This window comes from Vanacampus margaritifer, chromosome 14, assembly GCF_051991255.1.
Source record: "Vanacampus margaritifer isolate UIUO_Vmar chromosome 14, RoL_Vmar_1.0, whole genome shotgun sequence".
Classification (NCBI taxonomy): domain Eukaryota; kingdom Metazoa; phylum Chordata; class Actinopteri; order Syngnathiformes; family Syngnathidae; genus Vanacampus; species Vanacampus margaritifer.
This window is the reverse complement of record NC_135445.1, coordinates 4,687,191-4,703,673: the sequence shown is the minus strand read 5'-3', so window position 1 is coordinate 4,703,673 and position 16,483 is coordinate 4,687,191. Positions and strand designations below refer to the sequence as shown.

The 16,483-nt window shown below is 40.1% G+C and overlaps 1 protein-coding gene across 2 annotated transcripts; it reads left to right on the top strand.

The window, feature by feature from the left end:
• The first annotated feature begins 913 nt into the window (after positions 1–913).
• Positions 914–16,357, top strand: nup155 (nucleoporin 155). Of its 2 annotated transcripts, none has more exons than XM_077586251.1 (34): positions 914–1,068; positions 1,299–1,469; positions 1,987–2,124; positions 2,269–2,365; positions 2,439–2,509; positions 2,576–2,668; positions 3,756–4,019; positions 4,096–4,169; positions 4,900–4,991; positions 5,086–5,183; positions 5,608–5,775; positions 6,313–6,413; positions 6,942–7,112; positions 7,198–7,308; positions 7,387–7,481; positions 7,558–7,643; positions 7,720–7,861; positions 7,973–8,030; positions 9,012–9,127; positions 9,588–9,691; positions 9,766–9,899; positions 9,980–10,171; positions 10,355–10,493; positions 10,569–10,704; positions 11,417–11,570; positions 11,661–11,765; positions 12,224–12,378; positions 12,463–12,592; positions 12,781–12,894; positions 13,674–13,794; positions 13,875–13,985; positions 14,211–14,347; positions 14,430–14,536; positions 15,376–16,357. In XM_077586251.1, the coding sequence occupies exons 2-34, from the start codon at positions 1,328–1,330 to the stop codon at positions 15,512–15,514; spliced, it is 4,095 nt and encodes a 1,364-aa protein (XP_077442377.1). In that variant the 5' UTR covers positions 914–1,068; positions 1,299–1,327; the 3' UTR covers positions 15,515–16,357. The 2 variants fall into 2 exon arrangements, with proteins under 2 accessions (XP_077442377.1, XP_077442376.1); XM_077586250.1 differs by having other exon boundaries at positions 7,973–8,039.
• Positions 16,358–16,483: the final 126 nt, after the last annotated feature.

Sequence of the window (16,483 nt, the reverse complement as noted above, 5' to 3'; positions counted from 1 at the left end):
TAGCATCGAGGGGATTTATTCACAAGGTCAAAAGCACAGGAACTACACTTGTTACGAAAGTTTTGAATTTACAAGACACAAAGCACCTCATCCATCCATTTTCTACGTTTGTCCTAAGTAGGGTAACATTGAGTTGGAGCCTATCCCAGCTGACTTTTGGTATGAGAAGCGATTCACACCCTGGACTTTAGATTAGGGGATGCAGATAATATTTGTCAACCATAGGCCTATGAATCCCTTCTTTGAGACTTGTGATTAAGGGCTGTATAAATAAATTTGACTTAACAGGGCACTTATTGAAAAACGAGCATCCACACCAATTCAGTCTTCCAGAAGCGAACCAATTTCCACTGTGCTTTACTTTTTTTTTTTTAATCGTGGAAGATAAAAATCACGTCTGGTTGTTAAAAAAAAAAGCATTGAGCATCATAAGATGTAAAATTATACAAAGAAAGTGAAAGCCCACACAGGAGTTTTGAACGCCTCAACTGAGAGACAGACTTAACTATTAACTCACTGTCCTGCTAAATGTGATCATAAATGAATAAAATGTGTCATGTGTTTTGTATTTCAAAATTTACTAAGACATTATCGGATGAAAGACTGTTTGGAAAAAGGCCAGTGCCGAGTCTGTTTATAATCGCGTTTGATGATGATTGGACCCTCTGGACCGCCGTAGAATTGATATTATGTATATATATATATATATATATATATATATATATATATATATATATATTTTTTTTTTTTTTTTTTTTTGTTAAACTCAAATGAGCAGAATAAACATTTTCTTCTTCGGTCTTTTTTTCCCCGAATTGATTATAAATTATATTTAAAACGTTTTTTTTTTCTTTTAACAATAAAAATCCCCGCTAGATAACCTTTTTTTTACGTTCCGGAAGCAAAACCTTTGACCTCGGAGGTGGTCGCGAATGAGGTTGGCGGGCAACCTGTTTTGTATCTACCGATTTTATATAATTTACCTTCCTTCGATTCCTTTAATTTCTTACTAAACTAACTGAAGTTGGAGGAATAATTCACTACACAGGCGGCATCATTTCCTTTCGGGTAAGATGATGAGCTAGCTCAAACTGGCGACTATTTACATTTAAGCTACGCTAGCCTTTAGCCTCAATGCTAATACGCATGCCAGGATTCCTAGCAAACAGCGAACTACTCATCAACTTGTTCTAACTAGTTTGACGTCACTCACGTAAACTCAAATTTAAACCTTAAGTGACGTTCGTAACGTATTATTCCATGTTTTCGTGTGACTAAACATTTTTTGATCCGGGTAGTTTTGTCGGCCAGTGGCAGTCTTGAAATCATGCCATCCAGCGCCGGACCCAGCAGCCCCTCCGCTGCTCTTGCCGAAGCACTCGATAGCTCGGCCCGGCTCGTCGACAGACACCTGCAAGATGACCGCTGCTTCCCAGACTTGTCGGAGCTCCTCAGCGTGCCCTCTCATAGTAAGTTACTGCTAAAAGCACCTGGTGGGCAAAGGAGTAAAATTTGGGAGTAAAAGTAAATAGTTGTACGAAAAAGACTATAAATATTCTCTATTTAAATACATTAAAATGTGTTACTACTGTATTACTTCCACCACTGGGCATTTGTATGTATGCACCCTCGTTTAGAGGGAAGTTATCACTTAAAAAAAACAACTGTGCTACACCACACTAAACATGGACAAGAGGAAGTGAGTAAGATAGTTATTTCAGTAGATTAGAAAATTAGAGACAAGCACGACAAAGGTAATGGCTGTAAGAACATAATTAAAAACTTAATGCACATTTGACAGTGGTGGGAGAAAGTCATATACAGTTATACCGTATGGATGGATAACAATTTCTGAAGAGAAGTCAAAGGAAACTGGTGCCAAGTTGCTTAATGTTCCCCATTAAATATTTAAGGAATGTGATTCAATGCAATTCATTTTTGTTGTTATTTTTGTGCCAAATGTTAACATGATGCCTGTGCTATTAGATATACCGTCCCTTTCTGGAGTGTCCGACATGGACTATCCTCTCCAAGGACCAGGTTTACTCAGCGTGCCCAACTTGCCAGAGCTCAGCGCTGTGCGCAGAGTCCCGCTGCCACCGGAGCTGGTTGAGCAATTCAGCCGTATCCTTCATGTGTCAGGGAAATGTCAATAGATATCTTTAACAAATAATAAAACTGGTGTATGAAACATTTAATGTGATTATGCTAAATTGGGCTTTAAAAAAAAATGAAGACGTCTGTATTTCCTCTGAACATGATACGTAGATATGCAGTTCAACTGCATGATGGGAGTTTTTCCCGAGATTTCTCGTGCATGGCTCACGATTGACAATGACATTTTCATGTGGAATTATGAGGACGGGTGAGTACAATCGCATCAGTGAGTGACTGAAATGTGCAACCGACATGTGATTTAGTGGTAATATGCCTCACAGGGGAGACGTGGCCTACTTTGACGGCCTCATCGAAACCATTCTGGCAGTCGGGCTGGTGAAACCAAAGCAAGGTATGTGTGCACAGTACACTTTGTGACCTTTTTCAACAAGGTGTTTACTTTTTGTTATTTTCCCAGGAATTTTACAGCCTCACATCCATTACCTCCTTGTGTTGGCTACGTCTGTGGATGTGGTCATCCTGGGAGTGAGCTTCCCAAAGGGCCATGCTGGTGAGTTTGGAATGTTGTCAGTAAGGGTTTCATCGGCAGAAAAACCTGGATTGGTTCACGGTTATCAGAATCATGTGTATATTTTGGGAGCAATTTTAAGTAACTTCACCTTTAGAGAATGTAATAGTTTTCACATTTTAGGTCTCCCAGGTGTCTTGATACATAGATAAAGGATAAAAAATTACAGAAAGCTTAATATCCACTTCTCACATTCAGTTGTAGGGGCTGTTTGTGGCAAATGGAAAGTAAGACAAGGTAATCATGTCAAATTAGACCCTTTTCTTCAGAAAATTAAGTTGTAATATTTTTTCTTGTTGTATTTTCTCATTTAAAACTGTGGCCTTTTATGTAAGAAAATGACTGCTTTAATAATGTAAAACGTTTTTGTTTTTTTTCGCAATACAATATTATGACTTTGATAAGGTCAAGTTGTAACTTTGTCGATAAAATTGTGACTTTAATTGTGTAACATTAGGACTTTTTTTCCTCCTAAAACTACCCCTTTAAAAATATTTTGAAATGTTTTTTTTCCCTCTGTTAGTTATTACATTGATCGTGCAAAATTCGTGTTTGGTTTTTTTCATAAACTTAATATTTTAATCATGGAAAATTTAGATTTTTTTTTTTATAATTGTAATTATGACTCATGGAAAATTATTACTTTTTTCTCATAAAATTACAATTTAATTTAAGTAAAATAGTTTGCCTCTTGGAAAAACTACCAATTTTACATGAATAAAAATGACGTAAAATTATTGGCCCTTTTTTTGTTGTTGAATAAATAAATGCTTTCCTCATATCACAAATTCATTCCCCAAAAATGCTGTAATTTCCCCCTCATAATTATTCGAAAACTGTTCATGTGAAACTACTACTTCATTAGGAAAAACAAATTCTCCTCTTACAAAATACTTAGACATATTTTCATATTTACTTGGTTGTGTACTTGATGACGAGGCAGTCACTTCATACACAAGGATTTGTATAGAAGTAATTAAAAATTAAATTTTCCATAACGTATATCTTTTTAATTTTATTTTTTACTGTCTTAATGTATCATCCCATCTTCCGTATGTCTGCGTTCCAGGGCTGAACGACAGCATGTCGGGCGGCATGCAGCTGCTGCCGGACCCCCTTTTCTCCATCCCCACCGACAACACCCACATCCTCTCGGTGACCTCCACCGACCTGGGGCGCATCTTCATGGCGGGCAAGGACGGCTGCCTGTACGAGATCGCCTACCAGGCAGAGGCGGGTTGGCTGAGTCAGCGCTGCAGCAAGATCAACCACTCCAAGAGCTCCCTGTCCTTCCTCGTCCCCTCTGTGCTCCAGTTCTCTTTCTCTGAGGACGGTAAGCACGTGGGATTCCTACACCGAGGAAATAAGTTGGCGTTTATTCATACCGTACCGTTTTTCCTGCTTCCCAGACCCAATTGTGCAGATCGCTGTGGACAACTCCCGCAACACGCTCTTCACACGCTCAGAGAAAGGAGTCCTACAGGTATTACCGTAATTATGTTGTGTGTGTGTGTGTGTGTGTAGCCTAAAACCTTTATACAGGGATGTGATTTTTCCGCTAATTTGCGGAATTCCGCTTTTTTATCCCCCCAAAAAAAAATCAGATTTATTTTTTATTTTTTATTTTTTTTTGTAGTTCATTGTGTATGCACATGACTCCGACAGATAACATCTTCTGCTATAACAAAGACATTTGTGGTATGCTCTAATATGAGTTACTTTTCATTTGGTCATGATACAATTATTTGTTCATGAAATTTTAACTCTTCAACATTATTTATGTGTTAACTTAGTAATCACATTAGTTAGATATGATGATATTCTCAGTGATAGTTTTTAAAAGCAAAGGCAGTCCAATGTTTTTGAATGTGACTGATTTTGAGTTGACTAAAACTGCCATTTTATATGGGATAGTTCAATATACATTGAAAATTTATGCTGTTGTTTTGTCTATTTTTTTGTCATGTGAGTGCATTGAAAGTACTTAAAAACACGGAAAACCCATGAGCTGCGGGGGTCCCCCCACCAGGGCACTGCCCTGGACCGAGCTGGGTGCCAGCGGCCCCCAGATCCCCGGCTAAATTTTCAGATCATTTCACTTTGGTCAAATCACATCCCTGTTTATAGGACAGAATGTGTGTTTTTTTTTTTGTTTTTTTTTTTCCCACAAATAAAATTCACAGATTTTAATTTAGTTCATTTGCGTCTGTTAGGTGTATGACCTGGGTGCTGATGGACAGTCTATGAGTCGCGTGGCCACCATGTCTCAAAATAGCATTGTTACAGCTGCCGGAAACATAGCCAGGTATCTCCACACTGAGTTCCTTTTAGTTCATCTTTTATCCCTATGTTTGAAACACAAGGAATCTGATGCTAATTTTTGACATACTCCCATGCAGGACAATCGATCGTTCTGTCTTCAAGCCCATCGTGCATATCTCTGTGATAAGCCGATCGGAGTCATCCGACTGCCACCTGCTTGCTGTGACACATGCAGGTAAAGAGAAAAACTAGAAAAATTCCCGCGCAAATTTGGGATGGGACTGCTGACTCTTGTAAATGGGCTTTAAAATTCAAACGACTGGAATCGGTCAAGAAATGTGGAAGTTAACCATAATCAACATAAACTAAAAGTATCTTACTGTCCCTTTAAGAAAAATGCCCATTCACGCACACACATTTGACTTGGAGACGTCACGCACCCACATTCCATTGATATTGTATGAGCGACGCACACCTCGAACAAAAGCCTCTCAACGACTTAACGGTTGAAGATGCAGATTCAAGAAATGGCTCGTTAGAACGGCAAGGGTTTACACCTGATTGTATGTGTGCATGTAGGCCAAATATTGTGGCAGGTGTACGTTACACATCATGTTTACACTCCTGGTATTATTATTTTATTATTTTTAATTCCACAGGTGTACGTCTGTACTTCTGCACTACGCCTTTTGCGCCTCCTCAACTAAGGCACATGCCACCCCGACCCACCCTGCTCTCTTTGATTCACGTCCGTCTACCGCCGGGCTTCTCGGCGTCGTCCACGCTGCAGAAACCCGCCAAGGTCCACAAGGCGCTGCACAGTAAAGGTAAACCCTGTCACCATCTAATATTTTTAGAATCGATTGATCTATCCAATTATTCAATTGATTAACCGACTGATTCGTTTTATTTTTCCATTCAAATGTTTTACAAAGCATTTTTTCCCTCTGATTGCTGTTTGGAAAACAATGACCGAACCGGTAACATGGTACAACATCAATCCACTTTTTTTTTTTTTATTACTTTATGAATACGAAGTACAAAATAAACACCAATCACTGGTTAATAAAGTAAAAACGGATGTTTGCAAATGCCGTATTTTGATTAAACACAAAAGATAATCTTCTTTCATGAAGGACTACAGAAATCAGTGAACAATTACTGTTGATATGTTAAAATCAGAGGATTTGGACAATTTTAAATTAAATAATGGCTCCAAACAATTACTCGATTATTAAAGTAGTTGATTAATTTGATAATTGATTACTTGTCGATTAATCGATTTAATTTTGACAGCTCTAACCCTGAACATTACCGGCTTTTCTTTATCGAGAATCTTTGATCATTCTGGATAATCCCGGCAGGCATTTTGCTGATGGCGGCTTCTGAGATGGAGGACAACGACCTTCTGTGGTGCATCAACCATGACTCTTTCCCATTCAAGAAGCCTTTGATGGAGACTCAGGTGGGATCAGCTAAGCAGTTCTACCACCACTAACTTAAATCTTATAATGTAATACTTCGCTGAATAACATTTACACACAATAATAAATGCTCGGGAGTCCAGGAGAATTGTAACTGCAAAGGCTACACGGTTTTACTTGTTTTGTTGTATTTAACTGCAGTGTCAAAAAACCTTTTTGTGTTAGCCTCGGTTGCTCGACGTCGAGCACTGTCGTATGGTGTTCCCCATGGTTCAATTCTGGGGCCTCTGTTGTTTTCATTTTTATCATCTGCTGCCTCGGGGTTCCATCTGAAGAAAACATTTCCCTCCTCTGCTATGCAAATGACAGTCGATTCCACCAGGTTGTGTAAAAGTAAAACATGAATGAAGTAGCTAAAAAAAATGGGGGCTGTTTAAAAAAAAATATATTGCAAATGCTGAACTGTGAATTAACGGGGTTTTACAGCATTTTAATTTATTAAAAAAAAAAAAAATTACTTTACGAAAAAAAATTTTGGTCGTATTTAATAAAGGCTATTTTCCCTGCAGATGATTTCTAATATTGATGGACACACCTGGGCTATAAGCGCCATCGACGAGGAGAGGCCAGGCAAGATTTGCACTCCCCTGAACAAGGACCTGATCCCTGTCAGCGACTCGCCCGTGGTGGTCCTGCAGCACAGCGTCGCCCCGCAGAAATTTGTCCTCCTTTCAGCAAAGGTTTCACGCCTCTTTCCGCACGAGACGCAAAGTCAAGTCCCGGTTCAGAATGCTAACTAACAGCAAGATTGTCGCTCTTCGGTAGGGGAGTCACATCTTCCATAAACTCAGTCCCGTGGAGCAGCTCCGTCACCTGCTGGTGAGCTGCGCGGGAGGAGAGAGCGAGGAGATCGAGCGCTTCTTCAAGCTGCACCGGGTAAAAACTTCCATTCCTTGACACGGGAAACCATTATGCTCCCTGAATCTGTTTAAATTTATTTATGCGTCTGTTTAGGAGGAGCAGGCCTGCGCTACAGCCTTGATCCTGGCTTGTTCTAACGCCGCTTGTAACAGAGAGGTCTCGCAGTGGGCCACCAGAGCCTTCTTCAGGTTTGATAACGCAGAAGATACAATTAACCAGAACCCCCCCCCCCTGTATTGTTAAAATGTATGTTTGTGTCATCAGATATGGAGGAGAGGCACAGATGAGATTTCCTGCTGCTATGTCACAACCCAGCAATGTTGGACCCATGATGAGCTCTCCAGCACCTGGTTAGTTCTTGCTCAATCTGGCTGCGTTGCAGGTAGAACTTTTAGTACTGTATGATTAATTTGTCCCATCCGCCAGGCTTTTTGCCCCCACCCCTGGCCACGCCCTTTGCTTTAATGCAATCCGGGTCCGCCCCCATTACCCCAATGTCCGTTGGCCCAGAGGTGATTTTCTCCGGGAAGCACAACGGCATCTGTGTCTACTTTGCTCGTGTTCTCGGGTGAGTATGTCCGACCCCCCCCCCCCACCCGATAATCACCATTATATGGCGTCAGCATGTCACAAACCAGTGTGGATTCATTCTTCCTTCCACGCTGGCTTCTCCAAACAGGAGCATTTGGGATGGGAGCCTAGCAGCGGAGAAAACTATCAGCAAAGGAAGTCAGACTGTCAGTATTGTAAGAATGATTTTGCTTTTTGTTTTTCTCTCAAAATGTTAATTTCCCAGTGATGCTCTGATAATCTTCCATCATAATACACAAAGAAGAAAGAATTATACAGCGCACTTAGCAATTACTTGGCACACTGTTTGAAATTACTCAGCAGCTTTTCCACTCCTTTAGTGACTATTAGAAAAAAGAAAAAAAATGAGTAGCATCACATCTAGCGACTTTTTGTGGTCAATTTGAGACTTGAGATTTTTTTTTTTTCTCCAGGAGAGCTCAGTATTGTTCATTCGATTTGACATCATCATTGCTCTCCTTTTTTAAAAAAAAAACAAATAAATTAAAAAAAAAAAATGTTTTTTTTTTATTATTATTTTTTTTAAATATACATACATATATATACATATACACACATATATATATATATATATATATATATATATAAAATATATATATATATATATATTTTTTTTTTTTATGTGGGTGAGTGTGTGTGTGTATTCATCAGTTCACCTAAAGCCCATTAAAAAAAATCCCATACTAATAATATAATATAATAATAAATTGCCAAATGCAGAAACATCAATGTAAGTTATCACGATGTAGTGGCTCTCGCTAACAGACAGAATTAAGTAACCAGAATTAGGTTAAAAAATTCTAGATACGTAGACCATGTTTCTATCAATTTTGATATTTGGTTTGGTTAATTTGAGACTTCTGAAGACTGACAAGTGCTAAAAAAAAATAATAATAGATGGGCCTCACATGTAAATTTTTTGTACAGTATTAATGCAAAATTAATTTGTATCCAATTACTCCAAAAAATCGATTCTGAAAATAATTGATAATTAATTTAACCATGTACACATACATTATTAGATGCAGGCAAGAATTCAACTTTCATGATACGTTCCTTTGAAAACTGCTCACGATGTCTAATCAACGCTCCTAAAACACTCTTCCTCATCAATGTCATCATCACAGCTGGAAAGCAGCGTTGCTTCTTTTCATCTGGAATCGGTCCTTCTGGAGCTCTACAATTTGAAGGAGTTTCTGGACAAAAACTCTCAGTTCAGTCCCTCCTCTCTCAGCGGCGCAAGGTAAGACATGGAAGTCAACATTTTACTTTTGCACACCTAGAGTGATATCCTACGGTAACTACTGGGTAAACTTCAAAATATACTTAACTCTTTGACTGCCAAAAACGTTAAATAACGTTTAGTAAAATCCTATGGAGGAGTGCCAAAGACGTTAAAAGACGTTTGTTTCAAAACAGAGGTGAAACTAACCATTTTCTATTGTTGATTACTGAAAAACGGAATAAGGTAGAAACAAACTTTTTTTTCTGATGAAAGATGAGAGTCCAATCTTTCATTTGGTAGAATGTGTGTTTCCATAGTCCAAACACATAATTTTCTGTGGACCTTGAAAGATCAGTCAAAATGCTTAAATCGACTGGCACCCACGGCATCCCTTTTCTGAAAACGTCTGGCAGTCAAAGAGTTAAAGAAAAATGTCTTGTGGACATACTCATTATGTTGATTGTGATCCCTTTTCTAGCTTCAGTTCTCCTGGCAACCTGCAACAAAGACTGCTGGGATTTATGCGGCCAGACGGCGCCAGCTCTCAGCAGGTCCAGCAGGAGCTTCAGAGGAAGTATCACAGTGAGTTTGGAGAATCTGGACCGTTTGCTTTTCAAACACTTTGTCTTACCAGAATGTATAATTGTTGTTTCCAGGCAAGGCTCAGGTCTATGAGAAAGTGTCCCTGCAGAGCATCCAGGCGCTAGTACATCGCTCTTATCAGACGCTGGCCCTGTGGAAGCTTCTTTGCGATCATCAGTTTAGCCTCATAATGTCAGAACTGCCCAAGGTTAGAATTGACACAAACACCCCCACGTACGCTTGTACTCTATCGCTCTCGTAATATCTCACATGACCAAATCTTTGTAGGATTTTCAGGAGCAGATGAAGGGAGCAAGTTTCAAGGATGTGGTGATCCATGGGAAGGAGCTTTCGGGAGCGCTGGTCACGGCGCTCATTAATGTCTACATCAAAGATAACGCCTCTGTGGACGCCATCAGCAATCACCTGCGGGACGTCTGCCCGCTGATCTACAGCACAGATGACAGCGTCTGCTCCAAAGTACACGGCAGAGCCAGTAGATTTAAAATGAGCTTTTCTTGTTTACTGTTCGGGTTGACAGCTGGTCGGGTCTGACGTAGTTGTCGCCCTCTGCTGGTTGTTGACAAGTAGTGCGCAACAAAAAAAAAATGTCGCTTCATGCACGTTTTGGGGGGTTTCAAATGTTGATGTTCTTCCACTAAGGCTAACGAGTTGCTGCAGAGCTCCAAGCAGATCCAGAACAAGCTCGATAAAGAGAGAACCCTGCGAGAGTCACTGCGTCTCTACCAGCAGATCAGCCAACACACCGACCTGCCACTGGTTTGCTCCCAGTACAGACAAGGTAGCGTGTGACCTCCGTTGTCACCGCTCACGACCGCCCTTGTGTTGAATTGACGCAAAATGTCCCGTATCTCAGTGCGCTTCTACGAGGGCGTCCTGGAGCTCTGCCTCACGGCGGCTGACAAGAAGGACCCCCAGAGGCTGGGCCCTCATTTTTACAAAAATGGAGAGCCTGAGGAGGACCAGGTGGGACAGCTGGCCTTCCAGGAAAGGTAAGATTGGTCATAAAATTAGCCCATTTCCCTTTTATTGAGCCTAAAATGGTTTGATGAGGCCGTTTATCCATAAAGTAATATATAGTGACAGGCAGAACAATTAAATGCTCTTTTTTTTTTACTAGGCACCTGTATCACCTGTTGACGTTCATAAAAGAGAATAGTAGCTTAATGTACAACCAAGATTTGTTAATAAATCGAGACAATATCGTTATTTCAGTGTTCCCTCACTGTAGCGCAGTTCATCTAATGTGGCAGCGCGTCATGGCAGATTTTTTTCTTCCTGTGAAATGTATCTACTAGTGTCGCGGAAATGCCCTCAATATTGTACCGTAATTGCGTATAGAGGCCACAAGATGGCAGAAAAGTACTGAGAATGAAGAGACCCGTACAGTATCGACACTAGCATGCACACGATTTACCCGTTTTACATAAAATGATGCATTTATCACTTAAATTATTCACCACAAACAAATCCACCTTCACATGACGCTCTTAAATAGTATATTAGCCTAAATAGTACGCTAGCACACATCGACGTGACATCACAAATGAGCACTAGCATCCTAGCATTAACACAAACAATGTCAAGTCATTAACAAGCCAAGAGTCAAAACAACCAAAAACTCACAACTAAATACTGCAATAACCGACAATGAGTTGTTGATGACGGCTTTTGTCGCTGACATTTTCCCATCCCCGCCTGCAGGCTATCCTGTTATAAATGCATCACGGACACCATGCAGGAGCTGGTGAACCAAAGCAAAGCGGCCCCTCAGTCCCCCAGCGTGCCAAAGCAGCCAGGGCCTCCTGTCCTCACCTCGGACCCCAACATGCTGAGTAACGAGGAAGCCACATCCCATGTGAGTGAGGGATGGATTGTTGATTCTGTACATTTTCTGCATTTTTTATTTTTTTATTTTTTTTTAAATGACAACCTCTTTCCACTGCAGTTTGAGCAGATCTTCAGTCTGGCTCAGAGGTCTCAAGATGAGCTGTTTCACATCGCCTTGTATAACTGGTTAATTCAGGCCGATCTGACCGACAAGCTGCTAGAGGTACCGTGTGTTTTACTTGGTGGCACTACTTTGATAGTTAACTCTTTGACTGCCAGACGTTTTCAGAAAAGGGATGCCGTGGGTGCCAGCCGATTTAAGCATTTTGACTGATCTTTCAAGGTCCACAGAAAATTATGTGTTTGGACTATGGAAACACACATACTACCAAATGAAAGATTGGACTCTCATCTTTCATCAGAAAAAAAAAGTTTGTTTCTACCTTATTCCGTTTTTGAGTAATCAACAATAGAAAATGGTTAGTTTCACCTCTGTTTTGAAACACGTCTTTTAACGTCTTTGGCACTCCTCCATAGGATTTTACTAAACGTTATTTAACGTTTTTGGCAGTCAAAGAGTTAAAAAATAATTGGGTGGACAAAACAGGCCACCGGAAAAAGGCGAAGGCCAGCTCAAAATTTTAACAGATTTTTTTTCCAATTGGATCCTCTCTCGTCCAGGTGAATTCGCCATACCTGGAAGAGCATCTCATGCACATGATCAAACAGGATCAGAGCAAGGTCCACAACATGGACCTGCTGTGGCGCTACTACGAGAAGAACCGCAGCTTTGGCAAAGCCGCCCACGTGCTGGCTCGCCTCGCTGACATGCACAGGTAACGATGATGCGGGTTGGATGATGATGATGATGTCGTCGTACCGCCATCAACGTACTTCTTCTCGTCTGTGCACGCACGCAGCACTGAGATCTCCCTCAAGCAGCGTCTGGAGTACTTGGCCCGGGCCATCTTGTCCGCTAAGAGCTCCTCCTGCATCTCCGCTCAGGCGGCAGACGGCGAGTTCCTACATGAGCTGGAGGAGAAGATGGAGGTATCATTTAGATTGTCTTCATTCTTTAACAATAAAGTATGAGTAGCGGCGTAGGTTTAGCATTTACCATTGTCAGCCCCCGACCAATTTGGGAGCAAGAATCACTCCCATAGCTGCCTGAAATGTAAAAATATTGGTAGACTGAAGTAATCCGCCCACACACGTAGCACCGCTCTGCTTTCTTCTAGCTGGTGCGCATCCAAGTCCAGATTCAGGAGACGCTAATACGACAATACTCCAATCATCCTTCGGTGAAAAACGCCATCTCTCAGTTGGATTTGGATCTCATGGACATCACCAAGGTAACACGCGACAAATTCATTGTTTTTGCTATGTTGATATTAATTTTCATTGTTAATACTTAAAGCAGAAGTCAACCTTAAACATTTCTTGACAATAATATGTTAATTATGACCTCACTAGTCCAAACATGACATTCTGATTAATATTACATTTGTGGATATGAGTTATGAAATCGTTTTTATACATCTCAGGGAGCGACCATTTTGCCACTTTGCTGTCGACTGATGATGACATCACAGTTGCTGCTCCAGGCAACGTCCAATCACAGCTCACCTGTTTTCTGAAGCTGCGCTGTGATTGGTTGTTATCTGAGACCAACATTGATGTCATCTTTAACCGACAGCAAGTGGCAAAATGGCCGCCCTCCTGAGATGGATCAAAAAAAAAATATGCTGGATTTTGTTGCTTAACTCGTATTCCACTAACACAATATTCACAAGAATACCATATTTAGACTAATGGGTTTGCATAGAACATATTATTGTCAAAATTATTGTAAACCCAACATGGGGTGACTTCCCCTTTTAATCTTAGTTCATATTTGGAGAGCTAAGAATTTTTTTAAGGTGGAACCATGTAAAAATTTCAAGACACAATGCACTAGATGGCAGAAGGTACAATTAATTTCTTTATCCACCTTTCGCCATTCTTAGTACAGAATGGTTGCCAATAATCACACAAAGTAAAATTATGAGTAAATTGTGATATTTTTCAAATATCAAACACTGCTTTAAGCAATGGGAGTTGTTTGTAAACGTGATCTGCTTCCTGCGTGCAGCTCTACGGGGAATACGCCGACCACTTCAAACTGTCCGAGTGCAAGCTGGCCATCATTCACTGCGCGGGACACTCGGATCCAATTCTGGTGCACTCGCTTTGGCAGGAAATCATAGAGAAAGGTCGTTATTCCTACAAAGCATAAAAGGCTGTGTTTTGCTTTCATCACTTGTTGATTGGAGGCTTCCAACTTGTCCGGCAGAACTGGCAGACATGGTGGCCATGAGTCCCGTGGACAGGATGCGGTCCCTCAGTTTGAAGCTGGTGTCGCTAGGCAGGATCTACGCGGGGACGCCGCGATATTTTCCACTAGGTTAGCATTCAGCGTTTGTTTTGGTGCCGGCTATTTAGTTGATAGCGGTATAATTATAATAATTTCTCGTCCCATGCGAGTTGCCAACGTTTCTGTCATTACAAGTGGCTTGTTCAAGCATGTCCTCTCTGTGGACTCGTACCATGGGTTTGACTCCCTGCTACTGTTATACATTCTCTGTGTAACATGTTATGTTTGTAGAAAGTGAATTTTGTGTGTTTGCAGAATTCCTGGTGAAGTATCTAGAGCAGGAGGTGTGCCGCCTCAACTGGGATGTTGGCTTGGTCTCGTCCACCATGCAGGAGATCGGGGTGCAGCTCCCGCGCCTTCTGGAGGTCTACGACCAACTTTTCAAAACCCGGGTACACGCCTCAAATTGCATCCACTCACGGTTAAGTCATTTAAGAAATAAATTGGAGTATTTAGAAGCTTTGTCCGTTGTAGGATCCTTACTGGCAGCGCCTGAAGAAGCCTTTGCACTTGGTGGAGTGCATCCACGTGCTTTTGACGGGTTATGTGGACGACCCCAGCAGAGTGCCCTCGTATGACAGGTAAGCCGCTTTAGTAGCAGTTCAACTTCTGGCCTGTAGAGGGAGCCAAAGCGTCAAACGTCTGTCAAATGTCCCTTTTGCACTGGCTGTCTAAACTGATAACATTTATGGATCTATATGTCATTCTTTCACTTTCTGTAAAAATACGACTTTCTTCCTCTGGTATTAACTTAAATGAAAATTTTCCCCTCATAATAATAACAGCAAATCTTTTTTTAATCTAGAAAATGTGCAGTCTTGAAAATATTCAACTTTATACATTATCACTATAAATTTGAAATGATAAGACTTTTCTTGTAATATTACAACTTAAATATAAAAAATTATATATTTTTATTTTGAAAATATGCTGCTTTATTTGCATATCATTGCAACATTAAGATATAAAATATACACCTTTTTATCTCAAATATACTTAATCCCTTTCCTCAAGCATACAACTTTATTCTCGTATTGCCAAATTATCAAACTTTAAATCTCAAAATTATAGAATATTTTTTCTTAAACATATTCAACTTTATTCTAGTAATATTATAAATATATGCTATCTTTTTTCTCAACGATATAATACTATTCTCTAAAATGAGTTTAAATCTAGACTGGACTACTTTTATCTAAAATATATATAACTTTTCTCTCGTAATTTTACAACCTACCGTTAAGTCTTAAACGTATTCTATTTTTCATTAGAAGTTTTTTTTTGCTTAATTCTAGAAAAATATACATTGTTTTTCATTGTTAATACACATCTTTATCTCTTGAATCTAAAATATAATATTTTTTTAGCAAAAAAAAAAAGTCTGTTTACTCTCATTCCAATTGCCAACGAATTCTCTCAGACGCCGCTTCACCAACGTGTGTCTGGACAACATCTGCGGCTACCTGGTGGAGCTGCAGTCCCTCAGCCCCAACGCCGCCCTCCAGTACACCATCGGCAACTTCAAGTCTCTGCAGGCCAAACTGGATAAACTTCACTGACGTTTGCCAAACTCCCTTGCCTTTATTCGCTTAGCTGATGCATCTGTCACGTTTGTACAGTGGGGGACAGGATTCAGGTATCAGTCAGCGTTATGCACTACTCACAAAAAAAAGATGACATTTTAGGACGAACCTAAAACGAACAAACAGTCGGACTTGTGCATTCAGAAGTTTAGCCAAAGTCAAATTCATTTCACCTGCAATGTTTATGGCGTGTTTTAGGTTCATCCGGAAATTTACTGCAAAAGCCAAAGATTTCTCACTCGTTGTGAATAATGCATCTTCTTATTTTGTAGTAAAATTCCCAGTATGACTTCATTACAGCATAATGCAAGGATATGACTGTAAAGGGACAGGTTTTTATAACTTATTAGTGATTCATTATGTCCCAAAACACATTACAACGTGTAAATATACTACCGACACTCCTACGGGTTTACAAGAGGAGTTTTACAAACAGACATCACCACTTTTTTTCTTATTGACAATGTACATAAAAACAATTTGATTGTTTTTTTTTTTTATTATTATCTTTATGAGGCTGTTTTGCCAATTTTTGTCATAGTTGCCGCCAGCCTCGCTATTGCCCTCCCCGCGGCGATCCAATGCCTTAAAATGGCGTCTCCGTTGCTGATAATGTGGCACCGCAGAGGGATGTCACTTCTTTGTGTTCATGTAATTACGTTTAATTAAAAATGGCACTCAAAGCTTCCCGTACAGTCATCACAAAAAGGAACGCTGAAATTGTTGTTGTTCTTTTCTTCCAATTAGTTGCCATGCGCTGGATTGTTAGCGCATTCATGTTTATTTTAGCCTGGTGGGAATAAAGAAGTTTGATTTTGATGTTTTGTTGATTATTATTTAAAAAAAAAAAAAAAACACCTTTTATACCTTATTTTGTTTACATTCAGGAGTATCTTATGAAATTCCAGTATGTCGTTTCACTGTGAAATATTCCATTTTGTTTTA